This window comes from Odontomachus brunneus, unplaced genomic scaffold (assembly GCF_010583005.1).
Source record: "Odontomachus brunneus isolate Ranch 3 - 2012 unplaced genomic scaffold, Obru_v1 Obru_scaffold_039, whole genome shotgun sequence".
In the NCBI taxonomy this organism is placed as follows: Eukaryota; Metazoa; Arthropoda; class Insecta; order Hymenoptera; family Formicidae; genus Odontomachus; species Odontomachus brunneus.
This window is the reverse complement of record NW_022639489.1, coordinates 322,442-348,588: the sequence shown is the minus strand read 5'-3', so window position 1 is coordinate 348,588 and position 26,147 is coordinate 322,442. Positions and strand designations below refer to the sequence as shown.

The window sequence follows — 26,147 nt, the reverse complement described above, 5'->3', positions numbered from 1 at the left end:
AATTTCGGTCTCATAATTTTCTGTATGCAACAAGATTACGAGAGATTTGTTGCAATTTTTATTATATTTTCTCCATAAAGAAACAAAATGGCTTGACTCGCGTTTCTTTTTGCGTTTTAATCGACGCGTCGGATGATGGGCGATCTCTGTCGAAATAATGTCAGTTCGCAGGAATCATGAATTAATAGCAATCAATTATTAAGGACATCTTTGCTCGTGTTTCATCTTCAATTTCGGCACACGTCTATTGTATTCGACCGTGACATTCAAAGTCCGAGTCCTATTCAGAGGAGATCAGTGCACCGTCGCGCATCGCAAAGCACCGAAACCTTATCGTGTGTGTGTATGTGTGTGTTGTGTGTATGTGTGTATTGTCAGTGGATTGTATTGGGAGAACAATGGCACGCCGCACAAAACGTCCCCCGAAATCCATTTATGCCTTGTCATTGGCCGCTTATTAAATGTTTCAATCGTCGCGCCTTGTTTCCCGAGGGCTCGTAATACCAATTCAAATTACACGTGAAATGGGGACGACGTGAAAAATACAGATTTCAGTGTGATATATTCTCGTGGAATAAACATCCATTCGCCAATGGCGGTTATTGCACGCGAAATTAATACGACGCGATTCTTCTATCCAAAACTTTACCGCTGTCGTTCAATAAGATATTCAGGGCAAGAACCTTAAAACAAGCTGACGATTTATAAAATCCACTTCAGATACAGTTTCATATTTAAAGAGTGAACCTTACTATCTCTGCAGATATGAACAATGCAAGACGATACGATTATACACGCAGGAATGGCAGAGGACTTTACATAACGCAGAACTCTGCAACCTCGTAAAATTCTCTGCCATTTCCCTTTTCCTCCCGAGGGAGTTTCCGAGAGCGATTACGACTCTTATTATAATTCCTGTGTCACAAAGAATACATACAATACGCTTTTCTAATGGAAACTGCATAAATGCAGCAGCAGCAACGAGATTTTCGACACGACGTAGCAGAATGAAGATCCAATAAGACAAAAACGTCAGAAAGTTTCGAGGAGTATATCCCTCTGGAAGCGAGGAGGTGTGAAATTTTCTTTAGAAGCTAACGTCGTCGCTACCCAGTCTGGTTCCTGAGAGAAAAATGTCGACTTATCGTCTATGGCAGAAAAATATGAAAAATGGTGGCGGGTAAAGACAATATATTATGAGACAGCGTGATTCAATCTCTCTTCCTTCTACCCTCTCCCTCCCCCCCCCTCTCTCTCTTTCTCTCTTGATGATAAAGATGTGCGACTGCATTTACTAGATGTTGCTCTCGTTGCCTTTTTTGCTAATTGAATAACTGCACCTATATTGCAGACGGGATGTAACAACAACCTAGGCATTATTATTATTATTATGCTGAAATCTACAACAGTAATTTACGATGTTTCACTTAATTTTATATGAAACTCACATCGTGCACGTAATATAGAATTTACTTCCCCGGTAGATGAACGCAGGTTGCTGCAGTGGATGATCAGAAAACGGAAACATCGTCCTTGTTATTGTATTATTAACGAAACGATACAAGTAATAGTTGAAAACGCACTCTGATGTAGGAAATCGCAAAATGTACGGTGCAGGGCGATATATTAAGCTACATTTGTTTTAGGAAAACGAAATGAACAATGTCGAGTGTAATGAAAAAAAAGTAAAAGACAGAGAAAAAGAGAGAAGAGCTTGCTTTTAAAAAAACAAAAAAACTTGCTTTTCTCTTTTTTTTCGGCAACGTCCAATAGCACATTATCAAATAGTACAAATATTGAATAGCCCTGTTATAACAACCTGCAATCTATAATCGACACGGATACCTCAAATCTTTCATGTAATCTCTGTTCCCGTTTAAGCGCGATTTGGATTCCGAGATGCCACGGAGGGATTTGTGACTCGGCTTCGCTGTAGAATATTGTTGGATTTATGAGATGCTGCCGCTCTGGTGCCGCTGCAAGCACGATGAAACCATGCAACACGAAAACTAACTCAATCAAGCAAATTAATTTAATATGTTCGCACGAGTGATACCAAGTAGCGTTAAATACATATAATTTGCACTCACTATCCGAGCCTTGCAATTCGAGTCTGATGTGAAAGAACACGAAACAACACAACGATCCAAGTTTCTCTCCTGTTATGCTGCAGCTGACTAATGAAAAAGAAATTTGGACATGCTGATGCAAGTCTGACTGGAACAAAAACGTTCTTTTAATCCAGTTAGTTCGTACTTCGTTTGTTTGTATCCGTTTCGTACCACGAAGCTTAGGAATGATACCATTTTCAAAATCTACCAAAGTATTTTTGAAATGGGACGTCAAAATGGCCAATGGCATTTACAATAATATTAATTATAGCCGTCTGCATCTTCTTTAGAACATCTGTCTGTTTTTTAACATCTGTTTATAATTATGCTATTTTTTACAGTGAGTTACTAAATGGAGGGGGAGAAACACAGTATGTCAAGTTAACAGCTAATCAAACTGTCAAAATTGGGAATCATTACGGACAAATTTACACAATAATAATATAATTAGTAATATAATTAGAAGTAATAAATAATAAAATAAGTAATAATAACAATTAATATTAATATTAATAATAATAATTAATAATGTAATTTTACCAAGCAAGTCCGTCAGAGACCAGTGTCAATTTTGACAGTTTGATGAGTTCCCAACTTCATTGTGTCTAAACCGTTTTGCAAGTCACTGTGTAAATACAAACTAAAGATGTATATATAAATAGATTAATTAGCGATGTGTGTGTAATAAACATACAAACTCAGGGCCTTCTTTTTGTCAGATTTGTCGACAGGTCTGCATTAATTTTGAACATTTCTACCGCTACGTCGGTTTGTGTTTATTGTCCCGTATAACAAGAGCAAAATAAACAAGCGCTATTGTACAATAAATAAACTCCACAGTCGTTAAATGTGCGCTATATAATTTCACTTGAGACAATTGGTCCGTAACGATATTATTAAAAAGTAACGGTTAATACAATACGAAAATGCTTGACAAATCTGGACTAAATGTTTACAAATATAATTAAGTATGTATAGCTTTGATACTATTGCACGAGAATATCCATTAATATTACATAATGTTCAAAAATCGATAAAAAAATAATCGTTTTTCGCGTTTTAACTGAGACCACCCGTGTTAGACATGTGTTTGTAAACATGCGAATTTAAATTTCGCAAAAAAATATGTAACTACTTCAAAGCCTAAGAAAATATATTGAACAGTAAAAAAATGTCTTGTAATCTCTTTGTAAAAAAAATCCAAAAGGACTTCTTTAAATCATATCTATAAACTATCCAGAGTCTTTAACGCTTATATTATTAAGTTTACCGTGCACACTGTTGAAAACAGTCATAATCACTACGGCTACGTGCTAAAACATATGCATCTGTCAGTCTGTGCGCATACAAGCTCCCACCGTTAAAGTATTCTCCATCCACTGCAATATCAATCAGTATCCGTATAACATATCATCTTATTGAAACATGTATGTTACAAAGCGCTTTGGAGCGCGAAAAATCGTGTTATAATTCGCGGTATGTAGTCCAATTTGAGAAATTAATCCTCAAAGTCATAAAATAAACCCGATGTAATTCGGAAAATTGCGGAACTCTGCGAATAAATTAATTACCATCCACAAATTAAATATTACGCCGCTAACCAAGCTTCGAAATATCTATAACTCATTTCACCATACTGTAACCGCGCGCTTCGCTGACTGCACGTGTAATAGATTTCGCTGCAATGAAACGCGAAATTGTGAAGCCATACAACTTGAAATATAGAACGAGAAAACGCGCACGATTCATTCGCCGGTCGTTGATTTATCCCGTCGGATTATTATGGACTGTAATTGCAGTAAATACATATGCGATTCTCTCCCAATAGATCGTGATCCCATTCGGGGCTTCAATTAATACGACAAGTAGTCAGCGTGCTTTCTGATAAATGTTAAATGAGACTAATTGATAATGCGCAATATTGTCAATATATAACGGCATATCAACTGCCCTCGTCATATTTTATCGCTGTAGTGAATCGACAAACTCAGAATTGAGTTGATATTTTTGTCGCGAACGCCACCGATAACGGCTCTTGGATCGTTCTTTATTTACCTCGAACGTGCTGCACGACTCGAGTGTCGCTTAGCTTAACGATTTCTATACTATCAGGTGAATGTCCCAATTAAGAACCGCGTTGACCCTATTTGTGACAATCGCATCCGTTTTTCTTAATAAATCCGTTAATACAGGTCTATATTTATTTTAAACATGTGTTCTTACTCTAAATTTTATATATTATCAGTTATAACAAATTTCGGATAAAAGTCATGATACTGGAACATCATAATTTTACAAGCATACTGCTGACGCCGACAGTTCGAGTAGTTACTCGCTCCGATATCTTAAAAGTTGACAGTTAAATCACACATCTATTTGTTAAATCTGTGCAGTTATTCTTTAACTTGGAGCGATTGAAAAGTTAAAGTTGAGAGTAGATTAAAGAATATTTCATAAGTAGAGAAAATAACAAATTATGTAATTTCATAACTTTCACAGTTAATTCAAATAGATCAAATAGATTCAAATAGATCCCTAATTGATACTAGAATATTTCTTTATCCTCATTAATGACAACGTGAATAAATATAACATAAAACGATATAAAGATTCCTATTTTTAATAAAAAGAACATGTTGTTTAAATCTTATTCGTTACAGCGTTAAGAAATAACATTAATATCATAACTTGTCCCTCTGGGATTGTTATCCAAATTTTTATCCAAATGAGTCATTAGCCTATAAAATATTATATTTAAATTAATAATAGATTGATAATAGATTGATAACGCATTCACACTGACACTGTACCAACTTGTGATATTCAAATAATGATTACTCTCTCTTATTATTATAAATTTATGTATTTCTTTATTTTCGCGACTTTATCACTAATTGGATCGTTGACCTTATGTCACAAATTAGAACAAAACTAAGCTGTCATGTGACTAAATATTGTACATCTCAGCCACTTTTGAGAAAATATTATAAATGAAGTAAAATCTTTCCATATAAATAAATTAAACAAACATATCATAATTAAAGCTCCAAATGTTCTTGCTTTTCAGTAAAATCAATATATACTTAGCTGAACGTACATTAATTAATTGATTAATATGTTTTCACGATGAAATAACTTGATCACTAGAAAATTAAGACCTTCACCATATATAAACAGACCATCGAAGTATGCAATTAAATTAATAATACATAAAACAAATCAAACGGTGGTGTTGCAATGAATGTTTTAATATTTGGAGTTAACTTTTCGAATAGAGTTTCCCGGAGTTTTGTAACATACCGGAATCTATTTTCCACGTCAAATCGCGAATCCCAATTTCTAATATTAATATTAATTTCCCCTCACTACCATATCCTAATTACTTAATAGTGCATTCTTCGGTTTATTTTAATCTAATGATCTTGATAATCATCTAACGATTTCTATCGCAATCTCTGTGGTTATACGTCGCTCAGTGTCGTTCGGCTTTCTAGGTCGTCGATAATTAGTAGTCGCTGCAACCTGGGTGCATTAACGTCGCCTAACGACCGAAAGAAGACCACGAAGCCGATGACAATGCAACGCTCGGAGCAAGGGCAGTGAAAGATGGTGGACAAGAAAGAGTTGAGCATAACGAAGGCGAGGGCGCCGCCACCGCCGTTGAACCTCAGCGAGGCAATCGAGGATGAAGTACTGAACCAAAAGACTGCTAGAAGTGAGTAAAGTACAAACTACCTCGTCGGGTTGTGTCTATGTATGTGTGTATGCGTGTGTGTGTGTGCGCGCGCCGCGGAATGTGCGAAGATTTAAAGATGTCACGGCAATTTCGACGAAAACGCGAATACACACACACACACATACACGACGCGAGAGTGAAATTTGCGCTTCCCGCTTTCGCGAGATTTCTGCCGCACTTGGAAAAGCTCTCATACGTGCGCGTTTGCATGAATCGCTTGAATTCTCCTTGGACCGATGTGTTTTCGGCTTATCTGGCGACCTCCCGGGGCAATTTCTTGGGATCAAATGAGCCTTTTCGCCAGCCGATGTAGTAATTTCTGCAAAACATCTGTCACGTATTCTTCCCGCGGCACATGATTGTTTTTATCATGGAGGAAAAACAAGGAAAACTGCATCGGCTGTCTGCGATGGTAATTTTTTGCGCGTTTGTCTGTCTCGCTGATAAAAGGTTTTTTTTGCACGCAGAGCAAGATGCAGCCGCGCTGAAGTGACGAATGTTCAATTTGCGTCAACATCCGCAAAATTAGCCATTCAAGTAATTAACGATACACCGTGTTCTCGTGTTGCGTTCCAAATGTCCTTCCTTCCTTCCTTCCTTCCTTCCTTCCTGTCTGCCTGCCTGCCTGCCTGCCTGCCGCCTCGAATTGCACGCGCGATCGATACAGCGCGGCCCGAAATTATAAAAAACGATGTGCAGCGGTAACGACAGCACGTGTGCACTACAGCGTAACTGTCGGAAGTTAAAACGCGCAAAGCCCGAAACAAATTAATACAATCCATATTTTTCCTCGTTTTCCCGCTCGAAATTCTATTTTTATAAGCGCCAGCAGCGACCAATTGAAATATTATAATATTATGCAATATGTACACGCAGAAAAAAAATGACTTTTGCAATGTTGAAGCAAAAGCATCAATATTCATGAAACAAAATTTTTCTCATTTTATGACGAGTATGCGCGCAATATTTCAATAATTCTGTGAAACAATCGATTTGTCAGTTTCGCGTGACAGATTTAAAGAGAAAAAGAATACTATATTTCATTATTGCTCTTTATATATGATATCGTATTTCAGAAAGTATTATCTGTCTTTTTCTCGCCAGTTCTTAAGAATGATCTTCTCCTACACGAGGCTGTGATAAAGAACGAAGCGGACACCGTTCGCAAAGTACTTAAGGAGACTGTCGACGTAGATTCGAGAAATAATGTAAGTTGTCAGAAAAATTACGTAAATTAGTAGAACAGTGACTACGTTGACTGTCCTCAGTATGGTCGTGCTCCGATTCATTGGGCAGCATCTAGGGGAAACACGGAAATTATTGAAATGTTGATACAAGCCAAATGCGACATCGAGGCGAAAGATAAGGTATGGCATCGAATCAATTACGTTGAATATCGCCTGTGAACTAATTTTAAGTTGTTACAAGCAACGGGAGTAGAAATGAAACGTCCGAAAGGAAGAAGTCAACGATCCTACGTATTAAAAATGAACGGAATCTTTTAATCCTTAAAAATGTATCTCATATAGTCCCTGCAAAAAGTCACTGAAAATTAGAAATATTTTTATTTTTCGTGTAGTATATGTGGTATGTGTGGTATAAAAACATGTGGTATATGTATACGATACAATTAAGTAACGATATATTTTTATATATATAACATCATATTTTTATAACTTATTTATTTTCTATTTCATTTCTGGTTTTTTAATTTTTGCATTCATTTTGAACACTAAAATACGTGTACACAAAAATTGATATTAGAGACGCATTAATGTGTTATTAAAACGTCATTTAACGGTATCATATTTGCTGGATTTCAAGCTTGCATTTAACTTTCGATCCGCACTCTGAATCAGTATCAAATTGATCACTTTTACACAGATGCAATAGATTAATCTCTAATTTTTTTCAAAATTTTTTCATTATTTTGGAGATATATGTAGATATACGTAGACAACCTACTGCGAGCGAGTGACTTTTTTACGTGGAATTTTTATCTACAAATGATTAAAATCGAACATACGTTTTAAAATAATAATTTTAAGCATCTCTCATAAGTTAAAAGTTTGTACTTAAACAAATATTTTTTTACGTAATGTGATTTGGAAAATAATTAATTAAGAATCATAATTAATTTCGTTAAAAGCGTTTCTGTAATAGGAAGTAAAAAAGTAGGCCTGACAAACAGCTATTACATTTACATGTTTCCGTAGCATTGCTTCTTACGGAATTTAATTTGACCGTATCTACGGACTTGATGAAATTCCACGTGGAACATTAATCTCCGAGCTGTGAATTTCTCTTTCAAGTATGGAATGCGTCCTTTACATATGGCCGCCCAACACGGACACCAGGACGCGGTGAAGATGTTGATAAACGCTGGGGCAAATGTATCCGCAGTTAACAAGGTACATCGATCACGTTTTAACAATCGCCTTATCGAACACTCCAGGTACTCCTCAATGAGGATTCCGAGAATAAGACCCGTCACGAAATTTCGTTCGCTAATCATACACGAAATCATGTACAACATTTTTCTCAACGACGGAGCCGTCCGAGAAGCGGCGAACAGTCTATCATTAAGTAACACGAAAATTCCTCGTTCTCAACGGGAACTTACGAAACATGGTTGCGCGAGATTAAATCGTCGTGTATTTAATTGGAATTTATCGACCACGAGTGTCGAAGGGAGAAAATATTCCAAATAAAATCTCGCGGAGCTCGTGGAAAAAAGTGAAACGAGTCGGTAAGAAGAAACCGCGGCGAAATTGAAATCGATAACGTGTCAATATTGATATTGAGTCCCGAATAATGACGCTTGTATGCGCGCTCTCTCTTTATGCTTGTCGGTGCGATTCCTACAGAATTTTATTACGCGCACCGGATCGTTAACGTTTTACAGAGCGAGGAAGTAAAATGCGCGGCTTTAGAGAGCCGATAAGCGACGGAACGAGTTATTCGCGGATTGAAATTGCGGGAAACGTTGCGTGCAACCGTATAATGCCAATCGCGAGAGCTTCCCTCGCAAAGCCTTCCCCCTACCTCCCAAGCTGGCAGCGAGCATAAACAAGAGATTTCTTTCTGGTTAGAAACAATACACCCTCTTAATGTGTGGTGCTCGTGGCAGCAACGTAGGCGTGGTGGAATACCTCGCGGAAGCTGTGGAATCGTTAAACGGTGAGGCCACCGACTGCACCGGTGCAACTGCTCTTCACCACGCAGCTGTTGCGGGGCATCCTGCTGTTATAACAGCACTGTCTAACATACCACATATCGTACTCGACGCGACGGACAAGGTAACATTCTTTCATTCATTTCCTTCTTTCAGTATGTCATATTAAGCAGAGGTTCTGACTTAGATAGTCGAAAAATAGTAGGTCTTTCTTTTCCATTTTTATGAATAAAGATATCAATATAAGATTTTAACCATATTACTTTTTATGAATAAAAATATTAATATAAGATTTTTAACCATATTACTAATCACTGTACTGTTATACTTTAAGAATATAAAGAATTGAAATTTTTGAAAAATTAAAACCTATTTTTCGGCTATCTAAACCAGAACATCTTCCTCTAATTACTCCAAAAAAATATATATATAATCTCACTCTTAACAAAATTCTCTGAATTCTACAGGATTCTATAGGATTCTTCTAAAATCAAAAAAAAAATATTCTAACCATAATTTCATTTTCTGTCTAACCATAATTTCGTTTTCAGTACAAGTCTTACTTGTTGTGCAATATTTTCGCTCGAAGCAATAATGAAAATATTGCCACTCAAGGTAATATTGCCATCGCAAGAGTAAATATTTCACTCAAGCTTAAAGTGGATGCTGACTTCATATGAGCGAAGGTTTCAACCGATTAAAGTGAATAAGTTCCTCCGACAGTGCAGAATATTGGCTTCTCAATTTCGAGTGAAAATATTCACTCGCCGATTTAGAGTGGAGAATTTGCTCTATGCGAATAAAAAGTAACTCGAATGACTTGATAGTCACTTTACACTTGAAATTTCACCCTACTGTGAAAATTCAGACATTTAAACAGTAAAGAAAAAATTCAAGATATAACTTAATAGATAATTTTCATTAAACTGAATAAAATATATGGAGGATTTACTTTGTGTGAATGAAAAGTCACTCAAATTCAAGTGACTCGGTGGTCAGTCTACATATAAGAAATTAAGATAGTTAGAAATGTGTTAGAATAGAAATTTAGATATATACAGTGAATATTTTCATTCAAAACTGAAGGGTATAAATGTACTTTTTTACAAACCTGTAGGTCTACCTATCATATATTATCTGTAGGTAATATATGTATGGTATCAAAAATAGTATGATATAAACAATATGTTAGATTCATCTTGTTACAACAACTTTATCAATATATGGCATTATATGTATTCCAAAATTTGCCGATGGCTTCTCGCACAATATGGTCGTGCTTCGACCTCAGGTTCTCAAATTTCGGGTCGCAATGAGATATCCCATACCCGGAAATTTGATTCCCACTATTTTGCTTGCGATTCAGTACATATATATTTTTTTTTTATTTATTTATATACATCTCTCTCTCTCTCTCTTTCTCTCAAGAGATATCAGTTCATCCGTCCGTTCATTAGCATCTTCGTTGGCCGAACTTCACTCAGACATACCAGCGAGTAGCACCGCCAATCATAAACCGACCACTTCCACGTAAACTCGCGGAAAATTTATTCGTGCAGTCATAACCATGCACAGTTCGCTCTCATAAATTATTAATTGGTTCTCTCGCCAAATATTTGCATACTTAACTTATGCATGATTGTATATCTTCTGTCTTTCGTACGAAACACTGGCTAATTGGACAGAATGATATTTTCCAGAATTATTTTACGACCCGCTGCCTTCTCTTTGTTTCTAAAAATAATTTACACTTCTCCAGAAAAATATTCGTATATTCAATGAGCATTTTTAATGTAATTATAACCGCATATCATGTTGCAAGTAGAGAATAAGATTACGCGCATAAATTATATTGAGCAAATTATTAAATAATGTCAGTATCAATACGAATCATTACGAATACGATTTCACTACGAATCAATTACGAGTAATGTGAATTTATATTCTATCTTGCACTTAATCAATTAGCATATTAGCATAAAGTACCATTTTCATATCGTGCACATAATACTTCACTACATAATACACTACCACTCACGAAAAGTCAGTGTGTCGGATTTTGCCAAGATAAAAAACTTCGAATCTCTTTGTGTCATGTGTATGTAACTGCATATACTTATTTCTCTCTATATAAACGAGAAAAATGAATTGCCTTTAAAAACCCTAAAAGTAATTCAAAATGTATGAAATCATTTTGAATCAATATTTTTATGTACATACATAATTCTATTCTAATATTCTAATGATATTAAAAGTTAATGCAAATACCTTACTGACTGAGTTAATAATCATATCCGTTTTTTTATTAATTTCCCTACAATTACTTACTAAAAGTATGTTTTTGAAGTTTTTGACGTCGGTTAAAAGTAAAAATTTTGTCTTGTATCTCTAGATTTTCTCAATTTTCCCCGATTTTCCAAGAAAATAATGAAATGACCCAACTTTTAGGTTACCTGGACAAACCCCAGTAATAACATTAATCTAAGAACTATAAAGATAACATACTGAACAAGTTATGAAAAGTTTTATCTCAATATGTCTAACAGTTCTCGAATTATGAGAGGGCATATAAACAAACAAATACAGAACAATCAATGAGAATCTTTTTTTGAAATCAATTAAGAATGAAGGGAACTTCCACAAGCGGCTTTAGGTTATCAGCGGCATAACTCTTTCAGCCAATCCGCATGAAAGCGCGTAGAAGAGTTTCTTTACTTTCAATATTTCCAATCAATATAGGTCTCAGATAGCGTCCTTTGTTGCTAGAGAGCCGCGATAAGCATCTGTCAACAATTCGAGATCAGCGTTGACGTGACGCAGATACTCCCTGAGACGTTTCACAAGCTGCGTCTCAATACATACTCCGAATACGTGAAATATACACATGTCTCTACAAACGCGTTTATCCCGCGGGGATAGCGCCATATTGGCTCCGGGCGGAGGTCCTTTGTAAACCGTAGAGTTACAACACATGTTTGACTTTATCGAAAGTTTTTCCGCAGTGTTATTTGTATGTAATGGGAAACTAATAAAAAGTGAAATACTAATATTTCGAAATATTCACACTTCAGGCATTGTGACTTGAATTCCGCTCCCCGGTGTAAACAGTTTGGAAAACAATAAAAATGATAGGTAATACACGGATCGACGGATCAATCTTGAGTGTAACGAAACAATACAAAAATATTGAGAGAATTCTAAAAAGAGAACTGATGGTGCAAATTGGTTCGCTTTTTATCGCGTGATAATCTCACTCGGCATATTTTACTTGAAGGTACTTCTATCGCACAACAGCGCGAATTAAGGCTCCTGGTCTCTCACTGTAAAACTCTTAATTGATGACGACAGAAAACACATGCCTAAAAATTTTGCACCTCATTTTTAAATAAGTGGATATGGAAGAATACTCAAGATCACTTGAACATACTTGTAAAATATTTCCAAAACAATCCTTTTTCTTGATAGTCAATAGCAAATAGCCGTAAAAAATTAATTTAAATTAACCTTCCCCTTCAAAACCTTTTCCCATGATTTTGACGACTATTGATTATCAAGGAAAAAGGATAATTTTCAGAGCATTTTGTATTCAGAAATCTCAAATGTTTCTACAACCGTTACGAGTGTTTCATCTGGTCCCTAAATAATAAAATATTCAGTTACATTAACAAAATTATTTTTCTCGCATTAATATGCTCAAGTATTCTTTTACCCAAATATCTTTTTACATGAAAATGGCACACAAGAATTTTCAACGTGTTATTTCTCGTTTCTGACGTCACGATCCAACATGAAAAATATCCAGGAGCCTCAAGCTTCCTGACTTCTCATCGCGGAACTTTCGATTGATAATACCAAAGGCGAGAAAATGCCAAATAAAAATTCTTGCAAAATAAGTTGAAATTAAAAGATATATTCATTAAATGACACGTGCAATCGATCAGGCACATCTGTAAAATAATCCAAACGTTTTCCTTTTGCTCTAACAATCAATAAATTACCGCGAAACTAACATGACGCAACCTACCTTCTAATCTACATTTCCTCATGATTTCGTCACGTTAATTTTGCAGTTATTTGTTGATTGTCGGAACAAAAGTGTTCGAATTATTTTACACATCTACCCGATCGTCATTTTATGAATATATATTTTTATTTCTACGTATTTTGCAAGAACTTTTAGCATGTATTTTTTCTGACGTTATATCTCAAGATGACCGCAACAAGCCAGAAGTTTTAACGATCAAGCTGTCTTGATCTAAAACATGAGCTTTATCTGCTTCTCAGTATAATTCATAGCGCAATATATTAAATATGGTATACGACCAGCATCCCGTTTATATCCCTCGTGGAACGAACACACACATATATACATGTCGTGACCCGAAACAGCGAAAACACATCAACGATTGTTCGGGAATAACAGCACGGCGACTCCTCTATGGTGCAGCGCTATCGATTGCAGAACGACCGAAGACAAAAAGGGGGGAGTTTATAATTTATCGACTGGAACAATCGAACGTTTATCCAACGAGGTCAGAACAGCAGGAAAGATAAAAAGAACTACTGGCGAATTAGGATTTCCACGTGTGTAACTGTATATGCTTTCAGGTGGATTGACGTAGACATCCTTTTTTCTATTTTTCTCTATCTCTCAATTTAGATCATGAAAAGTGGGTCTCCAGCGCGCAAGGCTGCTGTCCTCTTCTCCTTCTCCTCTTCATCAGCAGGACAATCCCCGGAGAAGTCTCAACGATCGGAGCTCGGCCGCGGGCTCCGTCGAGTAGGTTTTACGGAAGTCTCCGTAAACAAACTCTTCCAAATACCTTTACTTCTTCATTCGATTTAGCCGCGTATCCTTTTTCATTCTCTGGGCGTCCGCGCGTTCTAATGTCCACGTATTTTTCATATCTTTCTTAATTTTCCAAATATTTCAAATGGATTTGGTATAAGGTTTTCGCGGTGTCCATGAATGTAAGATTTGATTTAAGCCACGCTTCTTTGTTTGATTCTGAACGAAATAGTGTTCGCGAAACGTCGAAATCAAACAAAGAAGAATTCACGCGGCTCAAACCCGGCGGAAACCAAATTTAATATTTCAAGTGGATATCTTAATTTTACGGAATTCCGTTAAATATATTCATATTTAACATAAAATATTCCGTTAAAACATATTTTAAATAAATATTTAAAAAACGCGGTACATATAAATAAAGATGTACATATAAATATTTTTCTTTTGGAAGAATCCTCTTGAGGCCTCATAAAAGAATATAAAAAGATTTTCCTAAGAATGAGATTATATATTTCTTTTTAAGGGCATAGTACCAATTAGAACAACTACGACGATGACGTAACGCGAGGCTAATGAAATAGTTACCGGACGAGTCCATCTTCATGTCAATTATCGCAATGAATTTGGATTGTTTTCCAGAAGGGACAAACACCGATGCACTGTGCCTGCGCCCATGAGCATCTGGAAGCTGTCGAAGTCCTTATAGGATTAGGCGCGAACGTAGATGCCCAGGATAACGACGGTAATACACCCCTTCACGTAGCCACCAGAACCAGGCACACAGGAATCGCGCAATTGTTACTAAAGGCTCGAGCGAACACCGAACTCACCGATGCGGTAAATCGAATAATTTTGTGACATTACGATCATTTTGCGACAAGCAAATAGAAGCATATCAAGCAAATCCTATAACCCATACTTATTCGGTATTTCTTTATCTCATGACAGTGATGTATTGTAGTAAGAAAAATCGATGATGTTAAAAAGAAAAAATATCTTTTAGTCATGTTGGATACACAAATAGGATTGTGCGAAATGATACTCGGTTTTGAATCCGGCTTCTGAACTCGATATAAGTAATTGTTATATTGATAAGAAGAAACTAAAATAAAATTTCATTAGAATAATCGATGCCCGTCTCCTATAGGAATAATCTATATCGACTATCTTCAGGTGGGCTTCACTCCTCTTCATGTTGCCGCGAGTCAAGGATGTAAAGGAATACTTGACTCAATGATTCAGCACGGGGCTGATCTTAACAAGCAATGCAAGGTATGTGTTTTATATATACCTCGGAAAATATAATAAGTGTCGAGACTTATAACAGTCACTATCAGCATTTCATCAATGCGTTAATTCTCATATGGCACATATATTTTGAGCACTTTAATCTGTTCGTTCTCATTTATTTATATTCCGTGAAAGTACTAATAAACATCTATAAAATAAATAAGTCTGTAGAACAGAATTATGTACAGAAATGATCGAGAATATTCACTGAAGTGTTTCATTTTATTACAAATTATAAAAAAAAAAACGCGATGAAAACGTTAATGTATATAAAAAATGTGTAATTTTCCTGAAAATGAATTTATGAGATTAACATTCTGGGATTTTCTTGTCAATATTTAAACTTTTAAGAGAAAAATATTGCATATTTCCATTTGTCCAAAGGTATAATTATCAATTAGATATACGAAAATACATTATTTTTTCAGTCAAAAGGCGAATAAAATCACTGATAGTTTCAAGTTTTTGCGATATTAATCTATTATAAATACAGATTTTATTAAAATTGTTAGAAAAATTAACAAGCAATGTATATCTCAATCTTTTATTCTTTATTCGTGATTAAAATTTAACGGTACAGAAAGTTCAACCAAGTATAATATAGTAAAAAAAAATAAATGAGTTAATTACATAACATTTTTCTTATATATTTAATGTAAATAACTGAAATATATAATAAAAAAATCGCCTTCATTTTATATTTAAAAAAATATAGAATATTCCTATAAAAATGCAAAATAAACACCTTAATCTGATACACTGGGGTAAAAAATGAATCTACAGCAACTTTGGTTTTTCGTTATATGATAGGCAATTGAAACAACTCAACAATGTTTAAACTTTATATTACCACCAGTTATAACTTTTTTAGCAAAAGTTATCATTCTACTAGTTTGCGGGTAATATAAAAATAAAAATCGAAAATGACTCTAGTGTACCAAATTAATCGTGCGTACAAGCAATTGGATAAGTTATATCGACTTTCTTTAATGTTCTACTTGCAGAACGGCAATACATCTCTACATCTGGCCTGTCAGAACAACGAAGTAGACACGGTAGAAATATTAATTAACAAAGGTGTTGATCTTAATTGTTTGAATTTGGTACGTAAAATGTATAATTCATATGTGTGTCGTAATTCATATACAGTCGTAATCTTCACCGATATAACTATATATGACAGATTATACACACATACACACACACATACATACAAGAAAAAAGCTACGTGTATCAATTTCCAGGATGAAATTAGAATTTTGCGTAATGCATTTGCCATCAAAACATTCGCCTGTTGATACTCGAGGGACACATTGGAAAATTTGCAATGAAATTGCTGATGAAATTCTCACATTTTGAATCGACTCGTTTTAGAGACTACAATCGCCTATTCATATCGCGGCCGAAATGGGACACACGGACATCTGCGAATTACTTCTTGCAGCAGGTGCGAATATCGAGCAGAAAGAACAGGTAAATAGTAAAAATGGTAGCATGGTAAACAATTCAGAGATCGAATATGATATCACCGCATCATCCTTTCACGATTTAAATTCAAAAAATCTATTTCTATTCCAAACAAGTTATCCGGTGTAATTTATTCGTGACTACTCTACTAATGTTCCGGTAGTACTTCGATATACAAACAAATTATTTTATCATGAACTTCAAGCCCGCGCTCTTCTACTCATCTAATTACGACATAATTAAGCCCGAGTTATTTAATAAGTAATTAAAGCTTGTTTAAAAGTTATTTATTCAGTCCCACTTGCAATATGAACAAACTTGTAATGTTCGCGACGTAAAAGAAGTTCCAAGTGCGCGACACCGGTTAATTAAAGGGAAAGGTTTAATTAAAAAGGGAAACTAATTAAATATCTGAGGGAATCAAAGCGATTAAAAACAAAATAATGATCGCGTGTTGTTATCAATGGCTAAAATAATTGCGTCGAATTCAGCTTATGTATGTAACAATAAATAAATGCTCGAATTATTTTGCGGGTCTGCTCGATCGATTGCAAATATTACTCTGATCACTTTATTTCAATCACTGTATTTTGCAAGAATTTGTAACGTGCATTTTTCGCTTCTAACGCCATAAATCAAGATGGCCGCGGTAAGAAATTTATCCTTAGGAATTAATCTTGTTTCACAAGAACGCATAAAATTAGAAACATTCGTGAACGCTATTGCAACTATAAAAAAATTCAATGAAATAAATAGAAGTATCCATAGCAAAATGGACAAGTTGAAACTGAGTGATTATTTGCAAGTGAATAGTTGTTAAAGCGTTTAAACTTCAACATACGTGCAATTCAACGGATAATATTAAGTCTCGACAAATAAAATTTATTCAAGTTTAATAAGAGATAAAAAATATATATATCCTTTTTCCGTTTTTATCGTTAAAAGTACCGCTTTAATCTCATGACGCAGCTCCCGATAATGTGGCACCTAATTATCTCGATTATCACATCAGACGAAAGATCGCAGTTGCGGTTACATGACACGGTTCGATTCTGTCGACGATGTCACGCCGTCATAGAGTATTGACGCGCAAAAAATTCAAACCCGAACGCCTTAATCTCACACATTGCGGTTAACGGGATAGAGGCGTTAACAGGATAGGGCTGATGGCCGTCGTAAACTCGATAATGAAGTTAAACCGAAGTTATTCTAACGTTTGCAGAGCGGCCGGACACCACTTTACATAGCGGCGAGGGGCAGTTTCACGGCCATTGTCGACATGATCATTAAAACTGCAAGACTGGATTATCCGACCCTGGTGAGTATCTTGTATACATTTGGAAAATACCTTTTTTTATTACTTTATCATATACTCATTATCTTTTTACTATTACTTTTATTTATTATATTTTTTATTACTTAAAAAAATTACTGAAAAAATCTAAATACACACAACTATAAAATACATTAAACACCGCAAAATTGTTGTTCTTATCTTTTTCCACATAGAGGAGACCGTGGCTAGTTGAATATCGAGATAAGTTGACAAAACCGATTATTTCTGCTTTTTTCTAATAAGTTACAAAATTAAGCAAGCAAGATTTTTGAACATGTAAAAAATAGCTTTGAAATCCCTGCTTGCTTAATTCTAAAATATGTTAAAAAAACAGTGGAAATAATCGATTTTACCAACTTACCTCGGTACACAACTAGTCCCGGTCTCCCCTTATCTTACAGATTTAAAGATATCCGCTCGTAACAAAAAAATATGTGAAATTGAATGGGATTGCTTTCTAAACATGTGAAAAAAAGCATCAAAAAAGATACGTATCTCTTATTTTTTATTACTTCGTAATATATCCGAAACTCGTCGAAATTAAAAGCTCTCGCACTGCTGATCCAAGTGTATCATTTTGACTGAATCTCATTTTACACGCGGAGAAAAATAATTTTGTTCTTTTAGCAAATCGCCGTTGCTGCTGTATATTCGTAGTGACATCAAAAAAATTTAGTTGACGTAACTAATTTTACAAATTATTCGTTATCAGAGCAGGAGTAGTTTCGTTGCCAGGATAGAAAAAATTTGTTGAGTGTATTTGTCCTAAGAATCATGTTAATTTGCTATTGATGCAAAATAATGTCCTTAGCAAATTTATTTGCTATCGGAGCAAAACTGCAACTGCTTATATAAATCCATCATGGTTCTTATAGCAAAATAATTTGTAGATTTAGCAAGTTGTATCCAGCAAATATTAGTTATGATTAGTACTTTTAGCAAATCTTTTTGCTGTCCATATAATAACGAAAAGATTTTGCTGGACCAGCAGAAAATTTGCTGGGCCAGCAAATTATTTTTCTCCGTGCATGTTTCTTATCGTTTTAAGTCACGTTATTTAGCAAATTTAAACATATTAAATTATAATTAATATATACATTTAAATTAATATATACATATTATTAATATATGTATATATTATTAATCTATAAATTTAGATTAATATTACATTTAAATTATAATTTATACATCTCTTAAACGTGTGTCAAATGACGTGATTTAAAACAGATCTCTCCTCATTCATAGAAATTCTCTCGAAAAATGGAAATTTTGTGTGAGGAAACAAATATGTCATATAAGTTAAAATCAGACGGAGTGTATGTGACCGAATACTTGGAAATCTTAGGAGATTTCAAACTCCGACAAGGAGGCACGAGAGTTAACCCCAGCGCGAAGACGATGGAGAGAAGGCTCGCGCGGCGGTAGCGTTTCCAGCAACAATAGCGGCCTATCCGAGCATGTACGATCCGTTCTCTGGAAGCTGGCCTATAAACAGTTGGCACCTGACGATTGGAAGAAATTAGCTCTCCACTGGGCCTTCACCAACGATCAAATCAGAGCTATTGAGCATCAGTATACGGGTAAATCGGCATTATGTATCGTGGTCAGTCGTCGTCAGTCGCTAAATATCCAGAATTGCGCAAAAAGTTGATATAACGCCATCGAGGTACAAAAGAACCCGTCTTATTATTATTATAAAAAGAGAAAAATGTAAAACTTGGATATGAGGAACGATAGAGTAACGAGCCGAAAGATAACAGTGAATACACATTGCACGAGATGATGTATAGAGAATTGCATATATGCCTAATCATTTCCTAGCCATGTCCTAATCGACAGTTACTAAACATTTTCGGCACATTCGTTTGTAAGGATCGTGACTGTTGATTATTCTGTCTTCTATTCATCAGTTTATCTCTATAAAAGTGTATAGATAATACAAAAAGGTATAAAAAGAGGTATATATAATAAAAGAGGATAAGTCAATGCTTTTCTAATTGTGCACGAGCAGTTAGATAATATTTCACTGTGTATTAATTAAAGAAGATGAGTGCATTATCACGCAAAATCGTGCAATAATCTTCTTTAATTAATAATTAAAAATCTATGTGATTATTTGGAAAATGGTAGAGGACTTTTTTGTTCAATTTGACCTAAAGTATAAGTACAGGACGGCAGTCGTCGCTATCATAACTCATTTACCATATTCTGCATGATCATTTACAAATTTTCTACAATTAATATCTCGATAATTATTGCGAATATCGCAAAACGGTACTTTAGGTACAATAGGACTTTTATGTTCACATCAACCCATTCTACGTCCCCACAAAATGCCCGGAGGAGAGTATGAGACACCATGTATATAATGCAAGTGTTACGTCCTGTAGGAGAACGCAACATAGAGAAAGCCTCACCTGTACTTAAAGGTCGAAGAGCTAGTCAACGACTAGAAGGGTCAGAAGGGTCACTTTACTAGCCCTACGACGTACGGCGAGCGGTCCGATTTTGAGTCAAAGAACTGAATCTCTTTACTCGGGACTGGACCTTGAGCGATAACAGGAGAGGACGGGTAAACAAAGAAATTAATGTTTCTTAACAAAGGAATAAAATTCAATTTATTTATAGTTACAATCGTGGTGGTGTGTGTGTGTGAGTGAGTGTGTGTTGAGGGTATGGGTTGAAGATGAGCATTAATGTTCAGGATCGTCGGGAGGTGAGGGGGGTGGAGAATAATTTATAGAGAAAGATGGAGGAGGAGGTGGAGATGGTAGACGAGAATGCGAATCTAGAGGGAATGGCTGTAAGTGAAGAGGGAAGGGGGTAGATTTTCTAGTTCTAAATATTGGGACAACGCTCTGCGGGTTATCCGCTCGAATATTCTGCGCGAAAGGACGTTCGAGAAGGAAGGTAGAAGCTCCAGCGTTTCGAGAGCGTCGCGCAGATCACTCCGTTGTTAGCAAGACCGGCGTCCCACTACAACTAAGAAGGGACAAGCCGATTTTTGGAAATTCTGCCGTTAATTAATATTCACCGGAATTATTGCGATTGAGCTTTCGACAAGGTAAAGATATGTCTGTCCGGACTTATTCGAAATCGAGACGCGGAAGACCGGATAATAAAACAATAACTCACTGTTAGTATGTGCGAGGAGAGAAATGAATGGTTCTGGATCTCCTGAGTTAGTTGCTTCCTTCGATTCTGATCCTTGAAAGATCCTCGTAGACGTCGTAATGACAGTAAGTGAATGAACACAGACGTGGTACTCGTGGACGTCGTAATGGCAGTAAGTGAGGAAAAAAAAGGCGACAGAAGTCATACGGATCGGACTTTTATAATTTCGGAAAATGGGAAATTTCGGGGATGGCGGTTACCGGATTCATTGGAGATGTCTTGCTTGGTAACGAGGATGAGGCTCGGATTGGTGGGAAAAAATAGAAATTCGGGAAATGTTCGATCAGGCCATATATGGGCATGCGTAATTGTAGGTGGTGTAATTCACGGTTCTTTCGTAAGGCTCGAGATCCACGTGTTCTTTTCGTGTACTTGACTTTTGTAACGGTCGGATAAGTAATCGGTCTTTACGCAATGTAAGGTACGTGAGGCCCTACGGGACGTAACACAAGTTTCATTAAATTTTTACACACACGAGACTGGTTTCACGATACAACTATCTTAATTAATCTCAATTTATGAATGCAATTTGTACCTCGATGTTCCTATAGTGCACTTAGGGCAGCCTTATGAAAAGGACGATAAAGCTCCAATTGTAGGTCCTTCGAGCTACAAAGAGCACGGATTTCGAATGTTACTCATCTGGGCTTCCGGATTAAACCCCGACGTGCCACTGGTGAAAGAGCTCTGCGAAGCTTTGTCAGCGGTAGACAAGAAAGCGATTGCCGGTAATTCTTCTTTTAACGTTTATAGCTGATCATTATCTTTCTACGACTCAAAATAATCGTCGCTCTGCTGGTGCGCTCGCAGTAAGCAAAGGATATTATATCGGGATTTTGAAACGTTGGTTTCATATGCATTATTTGAGTATGACTTTTTATAAATATTTTAAAAATATATTAAATCACGTGTATCTTTCCAAATATTCGAAAAATATGCTTAGAACATTACTCGAGGTATTTTTCGCAATCATGTACACACGGCATTGAAAACTGCATATTTGAAAATACTATAATACATATTACTAAATATCGTTATGATTACATTATATCAATGGTCTTTTGCATATACTTGCTAAAATAACAATTCGAACGGCACGAAAAAGCACGAAAGCGAAGAATAATATATACTTTATTTTAATTTTATATTTATCATATGATAATAACGAGAGAGAATCTTATTTAATCGTACATAACAAGAATAAATGAATTGTCAATTTTAATATATTTTGTAAAAAATAAAAATGGCATTTCTTCTCGCAGATTCCGTTCGCAAGCAGATGGAGCAGGAAAATGCCAACAAGGCAAAATCGAAGAGCCGACGATGTCATAAGTGCTCTATCGCGTGAATATCCACGAGAATGCCAAACTCGACTTATTCACATGTGTGTATGTATATACACGAGGATTTAACGGATGTTGTAACGTATATCGTAATAGTTCTGTTACTATTGTAAACTTTCTATATAATAGTATGAAAAATTCTCAGAAGATTGACGAATGCCAAACACGACGATCACTCAAAATCACGTATGGATCTCATATATAATTCACACTTACCTTTTATACCAATGATGGACAGTGTTCCGCAGTTTTTGGTGACACAAACAACGATTATAATTTACGATGCAGAAGTAGTCACCGTTGATTCGAAGCGTATGCGCACACACATTATCGAAATCTTTGCAAAATCACGAAATCAGGATCAGAAACGTGATTCAACGAAGCTCATACATTGTGTAAATCAGTACAATTTCTTAACCAAAAACCTTCAAGCCTGCACAGTCTAATAGACTCAACAAAAGATTCACTGTCGTTGAAAACAAATTACAGACGGTTCCATGAGATGAGAATCACGTCCAAGGAAAATCCACGTGAACATAGAAACGATGTCACGATGGATATTTAACTTTTAAATGTAATAATATCATGATAAATATTTGACCTTTAGACAAAAGTAAATTATTGAAGTAAATGTAAATCGAGTATGTCCCAATGTAAATGAAACATTGATATATTTGAATTTAATATTTCTAAAGGAAAATCTTTGAAATTTTATTAAAAGATATTTCTTTACATATATGACAATGTGTATAATATATTGTTAAATAAGTATTCAATCATTGAGTTTATATTATTGGGTAATTAGGACATGATCCATTTTCCAGTTCGATTATTGACACAACCGGCACTGTCTAATATCTTATTAAAATTATAATCAGTATTTATAGATTGTGTATTTTATCTTTCTATTATTTTTCAAACAAACCAAAGTTTTATATAAACATTATTTTTGTTAGTAATTCCATTAATTATTTATTGATAAAAATGCCATTAATTATGTATTGATAAAACTGATCGCACTTTCTTATTAGTACAGTCATTGGAACAATTTACCTTACCAACTTTTAAATTCGAAATTAGCGATTAATTGAAATTTAGTATGCTGAGAAATAATAAATAATCAAAGTATATAGACCTCATGCTATTCTGCGCATTTAATATGATAACACGAATATCTGGTCAAAGAAGAAAAGAGAAATTATAAGATGAAACTCAATTGGAGTAAAATTTCCACAAAATAAATCACACCCTATCATATCATTGTCGGATAAGCGATCTCACTCACGGTGACGACACCGAGACAAATTTCGAAAATTCAAAATATATAAGAACGACGCGAAGAAAAGTATTTGAAGAGCGAGATACTAAACAATTATATACGTACGAAACTAAACCGTCCTGTGTGTGAGCAACTCTAATCTTAATTTATAGACGACTCGAGTTTATCACAATTCCATTTACTCTCGCGATTTATTTTATATAGAAATGTCTTATGTGCCACGCGGTAACTTGTAGAAACGTGAATACAGTTAGTACAGAAACGATTGATTATCGAAGCGGTACAATTGTAAAATCAAAGTAACAATCAGACGTATAGAGACTTTTTTGGAATAAATCATAACGCATAGGGTAAATGTGAGAGTAAATTTTTTCAGGGCTTTCGATGTGATAAGAAGTTATTAGACTATTAGATTTCGATAACGAGTATATAACAGCGTGTCGATAGCATTTATCGTGCAATTTTCGAAAGACACACCTGTACACAAAATCCACATATCTGAAAACTACAAGTCTAAATAGATTTAATCAATTGCGGATGAAAATGTGTCTAATTTCATGTTACGTCGTGGTATTTTGTAAATTAGAAATTATAGAATTTCCAGTCAAATAAAGTCGTAACTATAAACTTTCAAACGAAACGCAGATCACTTTTCTACTCTACTGCGTATTTGGTTTATATAATTTTACAATGTCAAAACTACATTATATTAAGAATAAAAACCTATATGCGAGAAAAGAATATATAAGAGAATTGAGTACAGAAATACTTATTTTTCGATTTCCGTCTGTACTTTAATTTCTCAAATTTTTCGATAATTGTTAGCGGTAACATAGAATAGCAACAATGCGAAAGACAATGTATATAATATACATATACGCGTATGTATATGTATATAGACAAACATACCGCTTGATAAGAAATCAATGGACTTCCGAAGCTGCTTTCTGAAAGTACGATTTTACAAAAGTGTACATATCTCTTATTGATGTAATAAATCGTTGTATTCTATATATCGTTTTACTAATTATTTATTGCGATCCCCCCATTATTCGAAACAATTGTGTGTGTAGACGAAATTAACTCTTTATAACTTAATTCGAATATAATTTTTTTTCTTCGTAAAATAGTCTTAAAAGATGCTCCTGATGAAAAGTATTGTGGTGCGAATATAATTGACCATCGAGAGAATTTTTGCGAATATACGCATATATATATATATATAATTATATACAATCATCTTTGCACATGTGGCCCCAATTACAAAATTTAATAAAGAATTTTATAACCACAATAATGAAAATAAAAGCACCAACCTTTTAAGGTTCTTGGCCCCTTGCATTATCTTTTTTTAATGACGTCAGAAAATTCATGCTAAAAATTCTTGCGAAATACGTTGAAATAAAAATATATATTTATAAAGTAATACTTGCAATCGATTAAACAAATTTGTAAGATATTCCGTGCACTCCCCTTTTGCTCTAACAATCAATAATTTATTATAAATTAACCTAAATAGAAATAAGCGAAGAAATAGGTTAAAAAGATGAATTGTATGTCATGTTAATTTACGACAAATTATTGATTGTTAGAGCAAAAGGGGAGTACACGGAATATCTTACAAATTTCTTTAATCTATTGCAAATGTTACTTTATGGATATATATTTTTATTGCAACGTATTTCGCAAAAAGTTTTAGCATGCATTTCCTCGCTTCTGATGTCATTAAAAAGAGATAGACAATGCGAGGGGCCAAGAGCCTTAAAATGACATCGACAAACAATTGAAAAAATAAAATTTATTTTTTTTCGTGAAGAACTTCACACAATTTCGCACGTCAGCAATCTAGCTCTGCCTATGATCGCTATATGGATTTCTTCAGCGGGAAAATCTCTGTTTCTCAAGTGAGTACGGAAATATATAGCTTCACCTAGGATGGATCGATAATATTATATCAACGGAATCATTGCTTTGACAATGTAAAATATTTGGCGAGGATCCAAAACGAATGTCCCCTACTTACAGTACCATGATTTATATTGGGTTTATATTGGATTTATATTGGGTCTTGCACCATTCTCTTTCAAAATCAAGAAAATAAATCTGAACTCAAAAAAGAAAATCGATTGACAAATGGCGGGGTTCGTAAATAATTGACTAACTCGATTGCCAAGTTTTTTTCTATTAAAATGTGAATTTTTATTAATCCATACGAAATATTTACGACCTCTATGCTATAAAAGAGTTCACTTATCGTTGCTTCATGATGCGCATTATATAACAAAATATTATAGACAGTAATATAGTATCAATGACGAATAGTAGAAATGAAGAGATGTGGATGTGATGCCAACCATCAACAGCAGTTCTACCAATTATTGTTTTCCTCAATCTCTCTCTCCCTTCCTCTCTCTCCCTCTCCCCCCCCCCTCTCTCTCTCTCTC

The 26,147-nt window shown here is 35.0% G+C and overlaps 2 protein-coding genes across 7 annotated transcripts in view; one reads left to right on the top strand and one right to left on the bottom strand.

Moving 5' to 3' along the window:
- LOC116844113 (ankyrin repeat and death domain-containing protein 1A-like) overlaps positions 1-24,710 on the top strand; it is a 29,605-nt gene extending 4,895 nt beyond the window's left edge. The window contains exons 2-14 of one of the 4 annotated variants that reach the window (XM_032815252.1): positions 5,606-5,826; positions 6,952-7,055; positions 7,116-7,214; positions 8,160-8,258; positions 8,940-9,146; positions 14,454-14,651; positions 14,988-15,086; positions 16,109-16,207; positions 16,479-16,577; positions 17,794-17,889; positions 19,253-19,487; positions 21,681-21,809; positions 22,344-24,710. In XM_032815252.1, the coding sequence (XP_032671143.1) occupies positions 5,718-5,826; positions 6,952-7,055; positions 7,116-7,214; positions 8,160-8,258; positions 8,940-9,146; positions 14,454-14,651; positions 14,988-15,086; positions 16,109-16,207; positions 16,479-16,577; positions 17,794-17,889; positions 19,253-19,487; positions 21,681-21,809; positions 22,344-22,429 (1,659 nt within the window). In that variant the 5' untranslated portion in view covers positions 5,606-5,717 and the 3' untranslated portion in view covers positions 22,430-24,710. Of the gene's footprint in view, positions 1-5,605; positions 5,827-6,951; positions 7,056-7,115; positions 7,215-8,159; positions 8,259-8,939; positions 9,147-14,453; positions 14,652-14,987; positions 15,087-16,108; positions 16,208-16,478; positions 16,578-17,793; positions 17,890-19,252; positions 19,488-20,297; positions 21,810-22,343 lie in introns of those variants that run through there. The other 3 variants (XM_032815251.1, XM_032815250.1, XM_032815253.1) reach the window with 3 other exon arrangements.
- LOC116844114 (heterogeneous nuclear ribonucleoprotein 27C) overlaps positions 1-26,147 on the bottom strand; it is a 124,759-nt gene that overhangs the window by 51,055 nt on the left and 47,557 nt on the right. Inside the window, exon 8 of one of the 3 annotated variants that reach the window (XM_032815261.1) lies at positions 6,629-7,146. The exons of the other annotated variants lie outside the window; for them this stretch is intronic. Coding sequence (XP_032671152.1) covers positions 7,133-7,146 — 14 coding nt within the window. The 3' untranslated portion in view covers positions 6,629-7,132. Of the gene's footprint in view, positions 1-6,628; positions 7,147-26,147 lie in introns of those variants that run through there. 3 annotated transcript variants of the gene reach the window in all.